Source organism: Sceloporus undulatus, chromosome 2, assembly GCF_019175285.1.
Source record: "Sceloporus undulatus isolate JIND9_A2432 ecotype Alabama chromosome 2, SceUnd_v1.1, whole genome shotgun sequence".
In the NCBI taxonomy this organism is placed as follows: domain Eukaryota; kingdom Metazoa; phylum Chordata; class Lepidosauria; order Squamata; family Phrynosomatidae; genus Sceloporus; species Sceloporus undulatus.
The window spans coordinates 322304088-322316809 of record NC_056523.1 but is presented as its reverse complement, the minus strand read 5'-3'; the positions used below and the strand labels follow the sequence as shown (position 1 = coordinate 322316809).

Here is a 12722-nt window from a genome sequence, read left to right as displayed (position 1 = left end):
TCCATCGTATGTTTGCAATATGTCCCTGGTGCCTTGTCTTTCCTGAATCCAGCATGTACCTCTGGGAATTCTCTCACCATACATGGCAGGAGTCTTTGCTGCAGAATTTTGAACATGACTTTACTTGCATGGGAAAATAGTGCAATGGTTTTGTAGTTACTACAATCTTTTGTGTCTCCTTTTTTGTGGATGGGAATGTATATTGATCACTTCCAGTCTGTGGGCCATTGCTTTATATTCTATATTTTTTGCCATATTTTAGTCAGAACTGTACTTTATTCTGTTTCTGTGGATTGTTGCAGTTCTATCGGTATGTCATCTGTTCCTGGTGATTTATTCTTCCCAATTACTTTGAGTGTGGCTTTCACTTTCTAGAATTTCATAGGTATCCTCTTCCCATATATCAATCATCATTTCACATGTTTTATATAGCTCTTCTGTGTATTGCCTCCGTCTTTCATTTCTTTTAAAAAAATTATCACATGTATTATATTCCTCTTCTGATCATAGGGCATCTTCATCCTTGGTTTAAATTTCCCAGATCTTGGGGTAGAAGCCTCTTGTTCTTCCTTTTTTTGTTGTCGTCTTCTGTTTCTTTGCTTTGGTTGTAATAGTTCTCTTTATAGGTTCTGCCAAGAGAACCTATGGGGGACATTAATGTGATGGACACTATTTTCTCCCTTTTCAGAAATCCAGCATATGAGACAAACTTTATAGTCCTATACACACTTCTCTCCTTCTGTGTCTCCCATCCTTCACATTTTTTCTGGCGCAATCACTTCTTAATCCTAATGTTAAATAACCCCCACTAACTTGTTTGATTCTCTGAATTTTTAAATGAATCAGGTTTGTCTAGTTACCTTTGTTGTCATGCCAGACACGCACTTTGCAGAGGTCCCCAAGACTGAGCACATCTGGGAAATCAAAGACATCCAACTTGTCCCTTTCAAACTTGTTGGATCGGTTTGATACCTTCAGAGGCAAAGTCCCAGTGTCTCCGTTTTCCCCAAAGATGATTAGGAACACATTGGCATCTGTTCCAGCTCCTGCAGAGAGACAAGAAGAGAAAAGAGCATCATAAGACATTTGAGTGAGGAAGGGACACACGATGCATAAGCCTTTTGGAACATGCCAGTATAATCCTACACTGCGTTAATAGGAGTATAGTGTTTAGATTGAGGGAAGTATTAGTGCCTCTCTATTCTGCTTTGGTCAGGCCTCCCTAGAACACTGTGTCCAGTTCTGGGTACCACAATTCAAGAAGGATGTTGAGAAGCTGGAACATGTCCAGAGGAGGGCGACTAAAATGGTGAAAGGTCTGGAAACCATGCCCTATGAGGAGCAATTTAGGGAGATGGATATATTTAGCATGGGGGAAAGAAGGTGAAGAGGTGACATGATAGCCAGGGTTAAATATTAAGGGGGGGGGGGAAGGTAAAGGTTTCCCCTTTGACAAGATTGTCTAGTTGTGTCTGGCTGTAGAGGGTGGTGATCATCTCCGTTACTAAGCTAAAGGAGCCAACATTGTCAAAGACAACTCTGTAGTGATGTGGCCAGTATGACTGAACAGGACAATGTTACGATTCCACAGAAATAGTATCTATTTATCTACTTGCACTTTTACATGCTTTCGAATGGCAGGTTGGCAGCAGCTGGGATTAGTGATGGAAGCTCACTTTGTCACTCTGTCACATGGTGCTTGGGTCTCGAACTGCCAACCTTGTGATTTATATTTTAACTAAGCTACATATACTGAGGATGAAGCAAGCTTCATTTCTACTGCTCCAGAGATGATGACACAGAGAAATGGACCCAAGCTATAGCAAAAAGGATTCCACCTAAACATTAGGAAGAACTTGAGAGCTGTTTGACAGTGGAATATGCTGCCTTGGAGGGAGATGGAATCTCCTTCTTTGGAAGTTTTGAAACAGAGGATGGATGCCCATCTGTCAGGAGTGCTTTGATGAGGCATTCCTGTATGGCAGAATGGGTTTGGACTGGATGGCGCTTGTGACCTCTTCCATCTCTAGGATTCTATGATACTATGTCTTAGACCAAGTCAAGCCACTGATCCATCCAGGTCAACAGTATCTACCGTGACTGGCAGCTGCTTTGTAGGGTAGCAGACAATATTTTCCTCTCAGCCCTATTAGGAGAAGTGTATATTGTATATATGTGTTCAACTTATGATGACCCCATGAATTTTATAGGGTTTCCTTTGGCAAGGAATACTCAGAAGTTGTTTTGTCAGTCCCTTTCTATAGTCTGCAGCACCTGGTATTCATTGGCAGTCTCCCATCCAAGTACTAACCAGGGCTGACCCTGCTTAGCTTCCAAGATCCAATGGGATCTAGTGCCTTTAGGGTAATTAGGCCACTTGGAGATACATTAGAAAAGACAATAAAGCTTGGTAAGGTAGAAGGCAGTAGGAAAAGAAGCAGATGGCATTACAGGTGGATAGAATCAATCAAGGAAGCTTGCAGTACCTGAACAAGCTTGTTGATAATAGACATACAGGGTGTACAGAGTGGCGATAAATGCAGGCTTGGAGGTGGAGTGGGGGTGTGATGTCAGCACAACACATGCCCCAACTCTGCTCCCATTCTGGCATGACACCGTGCCCCACATCACACAGCGGGCAGCGTCACGCCACTCCTCTGGTCCTGCGTCCAGATGACACAGTGACAAAGGGGCACTGAAAAGCTACAGCGCCAGCAGCTCCTATGGCGCCCTTTCCAAGGTGCAGAAAGCAGTTGCTTTTTGCAGCTCCTTTTTGTACCATGGAAAGGCCAGATCGGGACTGCGGCACATAGTTGCTGTGGCCCTGATCCGGCATTAAAAGGGGCAGTCTGTTGAGCCCCTGAGTCTGCATTTACACTGCAGAATTAATGCAGTTTGACACCTCTTTGACTGCCTTGGGTTAGTGCTATGGAATTCTGGGATGTGTAGTTTTATGAGATATTTAGCCTTCTCTGTCAGAGAGCTTTGATGCCACAACAAACTACAAATCCTAGGATTTCATAGGATGGAGCCATGGCAGCTTGATATTAGACTGTAAGTTGTATTAATGTTTGTGAAATTGTCTTAATGTCCCTTTTTATTCTATTGTACCTATTTTATATGCTGTACACTGCTTTGATCGTAGGAAAAGCAGTATATAAATAAACAATTTATTATATTATTATTATGAAGCACTGTCAAACTGCAGCAGCCTTTGAGGTCTATCATTCATAGACTCACCATGACTCAAACTTGACTGACAGAAAATAACAACTATTCCACTTCTTCTGACCATAATGTAATCTATAATCAACAACAACTGGGAGATACCAAGAACTGAATCTGGGCCCTATTGCATGCAAATGATGTGCTGCAGTTTGCCATATAGCTAAAATCTTTCTTACTACAGTTTCATAGCTCTGTTTTCTTGGCCAGTTCTAGAAGCTTATTTTAGGGTACAGAAATAATCTCAGTCCATATAAAGTTAACAGATGTTCAAGACAGCAATAAGGAACAGTCAACATTCATAGAATATAGGGTTAAGAAACAGGAAGCTATTAAGTAATTCGTGTATCTACCATCAAAGAAAAGTATTGATTTTGGTGTTTCTCTGAAAAATTAGCATATTGCCCACATTACATGATGCACATATTTTTATATGATGCACATATTACATGATGCACACATTTCTGTCATTATGAAGGAGAGTAGGGTTTATAAGATTTATATCAATGGCTTGTAACTACACAGTCTCACCAAAATTATTTAAGGTTCAGAATAGATGCAACCATGTTCACAGAGGATCGGTTTGATCAAACTGGCATCTACCTCTGTCATGTAAAAAACAGAGAACAAAACAAAAATGCTAAAAAAACACCCACCTCCCACACATGGCTATCTGAAATGGTGTTTTTTTCACAATGCTCCACCATCTTCACAAAACAAGGTGTATATTTCGGTGTAGAACAATATCCCCAATCACTTTTGAGATGTGTGAAAATTGGCCAGGAACTTTGTAGATGGGTGTGTGTGTGTGTGTGTATTATTTGTATCCCGCTCTTTCCCCAGGACTGGGACTCAGAGTGGCTTCACAGCATTAAAAAACAGTACAATTTAAAACATTAAAAAAAAAAAAAAAACGTTAAAAAGAATTTTTAAACTGGTCCAACATCCCAGCCTACCTTTATCGAAATTCCTAAACACCTGTGTGAACAGGTAGGTCTTCACCTGCCGCTAGAAGGCCATCAAGGAGGGAGTCTTTCTGATCTATTCCCTGAGTAAGGAGTTCCAGAGTCTAGGGGCAGCCACCGAGAAGGCCCTCTCTCGCGTCCCCACCAACTGTGTTTGTGATGGTGTTGGGACAGAGAGAAGGGCTTCTCCAGAGGATCTCAGAGTCCTGGCCAGTTCATACCAGGAGAAACGTTCTGACAAACAGTGTGGACCTGAGCCATGTAGGGCTTTGTTGGTAATAACCAGCACCTTGAATTGTGCCCGGAAACAAGCTGGCAGCCAATGAAGCTGTTTCAACAGGGGCGTTGTATGGTCTCTGTAATCCACCCCTGTTAAAAGCCTAGCAGCTCTTTGAACCAGTTGAATTTCCCAAACACTTTTCAAAGGCAGCCCCATGTAAAGCCCATTATAGTAGTCCAAATGGAATGTAACCAAGGCATGTACCACCGTGGCCAAATCTGACCTCTCAAGGAACGGGTGCAGCTGGTGCATAAGTTTTAAATGTGCAAAAGCATTCCTGGTCATCGCAGAGACCTGGGCCTCCAGGTTCAAAGCTAAGTCCAAGAGTACCCAAATATTAACGTCCCTAGTATGTTCCCCAACGGAAGCAGCTGGGCATTTTTGTCTGATGTGGAACATCTCCATTCACTTCAATGCTGTGGAAGTAGGGCTGCACATTTGATGGATTAAGGTGCACATATACATTTAGATGCACATTGGGTTGTGCAACATCATAATTGGCCAATAAGGCAGAGTTGCACAACTGTTGCATACCCTGAGTAAAAAGTTACTGTATGTCTCATTAACAATGGATAATAGCCATTGTGTACCAACAGCATTCCCTCCAACATTTCACAGATGAAAACTGGGACACATATGGGCAAGAGACACCAGAGTGTGGTTAAGACGGCAAAAGGTACTAATGAAAAAGAACAAAGAAGGTCAAAAAGGCTGCAGGAGTTTGCCTAAGCATACTGGGAAAAGCAAGATTCTCTCCCCTCCTTTGCTCTCTTCTCTGATGAGTTAATTTAGCTTAATTTGCAGCAATGTAAGTAGGCTGAGGACAGAGGGGAGAAATGAGAGAATGAGAGACTGGGACTTTTTAAAAGCAGATGAAAAAGTGGGAAAACAGGATTAATTGGGATTGCCCTTCCTGAATCAGGACAGATTGAAATAAGCAACAGGCTGTTCTCCTTGATACCAAAATCAACTTTGAAAAGGAAGTCCAGAACTCTCTCTCTCTCTCTGTTTCTGTGTTTTTGTGACTGAGAAAGAGAGAAAGTGCAAGGGAGTATGAGAATGAATGAACAAACTAACGAAGGAATGTATAGAATAGAAAAATAAAGATTCAGGCACATAAATAAAGGCAGGAGCAGGTTCCCAATTAACCCAAGGCCTTGAAAGTTAAAGACCTAACAGTTTCTCAGTAAAAAATAAAGATTCCTAATGAGATGGAAGCCATATGAAGGCTTCTTGCTGTGGCATTTAGTTTAGTTTGAGAGCCATTAATAAGGGCTGAGAAAGAAAGGAGCAGGAATAAAATGCAAAACCCAACGTACACCATGGTCCCACCCCATCTTGCCTACCTCCTCCAACAACTTAAAGGAGGCTCCCTCTGGATAGAAGGAGGGCACAGCACCCACACACAATGAAATACACCCAGGAACTATTGCAATTTTGATATATTTCATGGAAACATTCCTAGAAAACAAAGAAGCTAAACATAGCTAAGGGGGTAGGCAGCTGCAATGCAGGCAGAAGTCTTTGAAAGAGTTCTTCTTCATCATCTTCTTCTTCTTGGATTGTGGATGCATCTACACTGCAGAATTAATGCAGTTTGAAGCTGCTTTGGAATTATGGGATTTGTAATTTTGGGAGATATTAAGCCTTCTCTGTCAGAGAGCGCTAGTGCCACAACAAACTACAAATCCCAGGATTCCGTTGCATTGATCCATGACATATGACTCCCAGTTTAATGTGTTCTTCCCAATGTTTAGCTGAAATATTCATTCTTGTAGTTTGAATCCATTAATTTCAATCCTAGCCACTGGAACAGCAGAAAACAAGTGTGGTCCCTCTTTTCACTAAGAATCCTTCAGATATTTAAAGAAGGCTATCATATTGTTCTTGTATGCGTTCAAGTTGTTTCCAACTTATGGCAACCCTTAGGTGAACTTATGGGTTTTTTTTTTTGGAAACATTTGTTCAGAGGAGGTTTGCCACTGTTTTCCTCTGAGGCTGAGAGCATGTGGATTTTGTGGCCAAGCCAGGGAGTGAATCCTAATCTCTCATAATCCAATACTGAAACCACTTGGCTACCATATTATCTTTCCATATTTTCTTCTCCACCATACATACAGTGGGCCCTTGGTTTCCACTGGGGTTTGGTTCTAGGACCCTCCATGGATACCAAAATCTGTGGATGCTCAGGTCTCATTAAATATAATGTCAGAGTAAAATGGTGTCCCCTATATATAATGGCAAAATCAAGGTTTGCTTTTTGGAATTCATATATTTTTAGAATATTGTCAAGCCGTGGATAAAGACTCAGTGGCTATGAAGGGCCACCTGTATTTTCTTTTTCCATGCTAAACTCCCTCAGCCATTCCTCACAGGAATTAGTTTCAAGACCTTCTTCTGGGCATGTTCCATCTTGTCAACATCCTTCTTAAATTGTAGCATCCAGTACTGGAGATTTCCAAGTAAAGTCTGACCAATGCAAAATGAAGTGATATTATCTCTTGAGCTGGACACTATATAGTGCACCTGCACCAAGCTCAGGCTTGCCATCCATGGTCTGAGCTTCCACGGACAGCAAGCCCCGGCTTTCTGCATGGGCGTGTGAGCATGTGGTGACAGATGCCAAGACCACGCACCGATTGAGAAGAATGGGACTTAAGGTCCCGCATTTTTTACTATCTGTAGGGGGATCCAGAACAGATCCCCTCAGATATCAAGGGCACACTGTAGGTCTGTTGATGCAGACTAGAAATGAGTTAACCTTTTTGCTGCTCCTTCATATTGTTGACTTGTAGAATTCAAAAATATTTCCGTCTGTAAAATCAGTATGGAAAGAGATTTTGTAGCACTTTTGAGACTAACTGAAAGTTGGATAGCATGAACTTTCATAGACTTGAACCATTCCACCAAATGCATCTGAGGAGGTCTACAAAAGCTCATGCTACCAGCTTCTTTCTTTCAGTTAGTCTCAAAGGTGCTACAAGCTCTCTTTCCACTTGACTTGTGTTAAGTTTGTGGTCTGCCAAGATGCAGCGATCCTTTTCATATGCCCTGCTCTCAAGCCAGATGTTGTTCATCTTAAATTTGAGGACCTGGTTTTTTTCTGCACAAATGTAATGCCTTACATTTATCTCTGTATAAATTCATTTTGTTAGTTTTGGCCCAGCAATCCAATTGGTTAGAGTCATCTTGAATACTGATTCTGCCTACTGAGCTATTAGCTGTCCCTCCCAGCTTGGCATTGTCTGTAGATTTGATGAGCATGTTCTCTGTTCCATTATCCAATTCATTTATAATGAAGTAGAATAGCAGTGAACTCAAGTCAGGCCCATGCGGCACCCCACCAGTTACTTCTCTCTAAGATGATAAGAAACCATTGGTGAGCATACTAAGGGTGCTGTCTATCAAGCAGCTACAAATCCATTTAACTGCAGCATTTTACATTGCTCACATTTTACCAGACAAATCTCACTGAAATAAAATACATAGCATTCTGCTAATTTACCAAGCTTGTAGCTGTGTGTGTGTGTGTGTGTGTGTGTGTGAGAGAGAGAGAGAGAGAGAGAGAGATTAATATGGTATGCCTTGTTTTTGAGAAATCCATCCTGGTCCATAGCATTATTTCCCAAGTACCACCAGTTGGGTGAATCACACACACATATATGTTTCCTATACTTGCAAATGCTTCTGCACTTTTTTTTATTTTTAAAAAAATCAGCTTGTTTCCTATAAATGAATGTAACTACTGGTGTTCACATTACTTCTCAGAGGGGTGGGTGGGATTCTTTTATTGGTTTCTATGGTTGCATCCATTGCAGAAATAACTGACACTGCTCAATGCTATGAAATTCTGGGAACTGTAGTTTTGTGAGACATTTAGCCTTCTCTGTCAGAGCGTTCTGGTACAACAATGTTACAGTTCCCAGAATTCCATAGCATTGACACAAGGCAGTTAAAGTGGTGCCAACCTGGATTATTTTTGCACTGCAGATAAAGTCTAAATGACAAAACTGAGGCTGTTGTATATTGAACATATCATGAGATGATGTGACTCATTGGAAAAGATGTTAATGCTTGGAAAAATGGAAAGCAGTAGGAAAAGAAGAAGACTACATTACACATGGATTTATTCAATCAAGAAAGCCACAACTTGAGTTTGCAAGACCTGAGCAGGGTTCTATTCCTAGACTCACAAAAAGTTGATAGCAAATAACAACAGTACAATCTTTCACATGCTCTTTTTGTCTGGATCAGTTATTTCATAGTGGGAGTAGTTAGGAGCATGAATAATGACTCTTATTACTTGCCCCTTTCCTGAATCATCATCACATTCAAGTTGTACAATGCTTTATTAGACTGATGAAATCTTTCTTATTTAGAATAAAAAACATCCTTTCCACCATTTCATTTTTAAATGCTTATTTTTTCAACAACTCCTTCCTCTTTGACGCTTTGTCCAGTACAATACCATGAAGGTCTCCACAGAAGTAAGGCCCACTGACTTGAGGCATATAGCGTGATGGTATCAGCTTTAATCTTGCAGGGAGTACTCACTTGGAAGTAAGCCCCTCTGATTTCAGCAGGACTTTGCCCATAAACTGAGGCATACAGGCTTGCAATTATCAGCCTATAAGCAGTTTTATTTTGGGGAGAGTAAGACTGGGAGCAGAGAAAGAAAGTTCAACTGCTGTGAGGAGTTTGCAAAAAGAATCCCTCCTTTAGGAGAGAGAGAGAAAAGTGTCTTGTTTCCTCCATCTCAGTTTTGAATACTTCTGGAGTGACCACCCAATGCATGTCAGATGTAAGCACCACTGACTTCAGTGGGATTCAAACTACAGAAAAACAGATTCCAGCTCAACACTGGGAAGAACTTCCTGACAGTAAGAGTGTTCAACAGTGGAATGTGGTGCCACAGAGAGTGATGGAGTCTCCTTCTTTGGAGCAGACGCTGGATGGCCATCTGCTGGGAGTGCTTTGATAGTGTATTCCTGCATGGCAGGGTTTGGACTGGATGGGCTTGGTGGTCTCTTCTATGGAGATTATCACATGTGGTTTTAAAACCGCAATTGCAGTTGTAAAATAGTACTTTTGGCAATACCTATAGCACAATGTTGCATCTGACCCGTAGCTGCTGTGCCTCCCAAGTGTGGTTAGGGTATCCCTTTTCATTGATGGGGAAAACCTATCAATAAGCTCCCAATTGTGCTGTAGTCTCATTAGTCCTCAGGTGTAAAATGTCATTGCTGCAGAAGTTGCGATATTGACAGTCACATCGTGTTATAGTCTCTTCCTCTCCCCCCGACCCTCTGCTCCCTCACTATTCCCAAGCAGCCTGATTTCCCCCCCCCCCCCCCCTATTTTTTCTTTTAAAAAACACCTTAAATCACCTTAACATAACTCTGGAATTTTGTCAAAACATAAAAATAAATTTTTAAAAAGCTGAAAAGCATGCTGGGTAGGGCATAGGGCACAGAGCTGAAGTTAAAGGGGAGTGCAGAAGAGAGTGCAGTGGCAGAAACAGACCCAGTTGCATGAATGCAGAGTAGTTCAATAATGGCTGCTCTCAAACCAGTCTGTTTCCTTTTTCTTTAACTAGTGCAATTGCTGTGAGAATGGGGCTTGTATGATAATGTCCTCTGATTCTTTATTCTGTCCTTCTATACCTACACTCAGAAAGTAGTCCTTCTGCCCCTTTGCCTACTTGGATGGGGAAAAACTAGGAGGGATCTTGCACATGGATCTCTTCTCTGAGATACAGGGAGAAAGGGTGAGAAGATGAGTGAATTAATAGATGGGTTACAGAGGAAAGAAACCACCCACGCTCCTGGTTCCACGCTGCAGCTTCCACAGCATGTGAGGCTGCACGTGCAGACACTGGCCAGAAAATATGGCCAAATACAGCCAGGATGAATGGGAATGGTATGACTTTGCTAATGAGACAGACATGACCATTATGGGAAGGGAACAAAGAGGGGTGAGGGATCTCAGGAGGATAAAACATATCCTGCAGTCAGAAGAAATATCAATTGTTGCTTTTTTATCCCAAAAGAAAAAGGTACTATTGGTGGCTTGAGACCACAAGAATGGTTACCAATGACAACAAATGTTTGCATGTGCCATGTGAATTGCAAATTTAGATCTGGGAAAACCACTGTCAGGTGGAGATAGAGAAATCTTCACCTCATTTGGATTTGCCCATAGTTAAAGTTTTATTAGTTAAACTAACAGGGCTTCTCCCCACCTTTTTGAAGATGGAGAAGACATCTGCCCACTTCAAATCTGCAGGGACTTCATCTCCAGGAATGATCACAGATTTACAGCAAAAGGTCTGAGAGTACACTGGTGTGTCTCTTTAGGGTGGGATGGTAGGAATGTGATCCAAGGGGTGGAACCTTGTATCATCTGTATGCAAAGCATGGTCTTTGTTGTCACTCCAGGACTCCATTGGCAGCACTGCAAAAAATCTGCACTCAATGTTTACCCCCTTCAGCTCAGGGTTGCTGTTTGGTGATGGCCCTTGGCCCACAATGTGCGCACATTGGGAAAGAATTCTATTTCTTTAGGGCTCATTCCTAGCCCCATAAGAACTGCAGTGGCAAAAACACCAGAGAGCTATGGGACAGTTTGCACATCATGGCAATTGCAGCATCTATCCTGGCTACCACACCAAGTTAACAGCTCTGCATTCTATTGTTATGATCCATTGTAAACTGCTGTGGGGAACATTTGGTCAAAGAGTAGAATATAAATCTTGATAATAAATAATAACACAGCCAGCAGCTGTTGCAATAGCTGACTGGATGCTGGTAAATAGGAGAGACTGCTTGGGATATGGGATGAAAAACATCCTTAAAGCCTGCATGGAATTTGCAGCATCATTTCTCTCCTGTTGCTAACATAACATACATATCAGGTCATTGTCTCTGCATTGGGGAGGTGCTGCAATTTAGCAAGCTCCAGACCTGAAACTGTCTCAGTCAGATGTATGGTTATGTCGACTGCAGTATAATCTGATCAAAAACAAGCGCTTCTCATTCATTCTCTAATTTGTTTTTCCCCCGCTGGCTGCCTCAGCTCATAACAAGATAGAACTCGCCATCGTTAAAGCCCATCACCCTTCAGTTCCTGAAAAAGAGGAGATGTATTGGCTGATGTTGACATCTCCTCTTTCCTTTGGCCTTTGTGAGCCTGAGCTCAACTTCATACAGAAATATATTTCATGTCAAGATAACAACAGTTGCACCCCAAGGAATGCTGAACTCACAAACATTTCAATTGGATTGCAGCATTCTCAACATTTTCATTTTATTACAATTTTGATTTTTTTTCAGAGCAGAATTTGGAAACAGCACTTTTTAAAATGACAACTTCTAGGCCAGAATGCTGGTATATGTATGCTATTATAAGGGACAGTTATTCTGTCTATCTATCTATCTATCTATCTATCTATCTATCTATCTATCTATCATCTTAAAGCCTGGATCCTCTTCTCCAATTAGGGCAATGGAGTGAGAATCTTATGGCACAAGCATGATTTAAAGTGTGTGTGTGTGTTTGTTGAATGAGCACTAGAGCAAATCAAACCTGAACTCTCTCACTAGAAGCCAAGATGACTAAACTGAGGCTGTTGTACACTGGGCCCTTGGTATCTCCTGGGGTTTGGTTCCAGGACCTCCCTTGGATGCTCAAGTTCCATTATACATAATGTAGTAAATAAAATGGAAAACCAGGGTTTGTTTTTTGGAGATTATATATATATATATATATATATATTCAAGTCATGGATGGTTGAATCTGTGGCTGAAGAAACAATGGATATGGAGGGCCAACTGTACTCACTGGAAATGGATATGGAGGGGCAACTGTACTCACTGGAAAAACTTGTATGGCAAATGCTGTGCCATTGTAGCTAAAGTTTCAAGTGCTGTGCCAAATGACATAATCAGGGGGATGCCCCTTGTGACATCATCAGGGCCCACTTTTTGTGATATCACAAGGAGCCACCATGAGTTCTCAGGTTGGTTCTGAAATCTCAAGGCCTAGGATAGTCTCTGCCAATGTAAGGCGAGTTTTTCAATCAGCACATAGTGGCAATGGGACAGCAACAAAAACTGTACCTGCTACCTTCTGAGAAGCTAGGATGATGGCAGAACAGCTTTCTGTCCTGATAGAGATGGGTTTCATTTCCACCATCAATGGCACTTTACCATTTCTGCCACCTCTCTTCTTCCTCCTCCTAGTTAGTACAGCCC

At 41.7% G+C, this 12722-nt stretch overlaps 1 protein-coding gene across 2 annotated transcripts in view; it reads right to left on the bottom strand.

The window, feature by feature from the left end:
* The window catches only part of LOXHD1 (lipoxygenase homology PLAT domains 1), an 85550-nt gene that overhangs the window by 18193 nt on the left and 54635 nt on the right, over positions 1-12722 (bottom strand). For both annotated transcript variants that reach the window (XM_042447859.1, XM_042447860.1), the window contains one exon: positions 861-1046. In XM_042447859.1, the coding sequence (XP_042303793.1) occupies positions 861-1046 (186 nt within the window). The remainder of the gene's footprint in view (positions 1-860; positions 1047-12722) is intronic.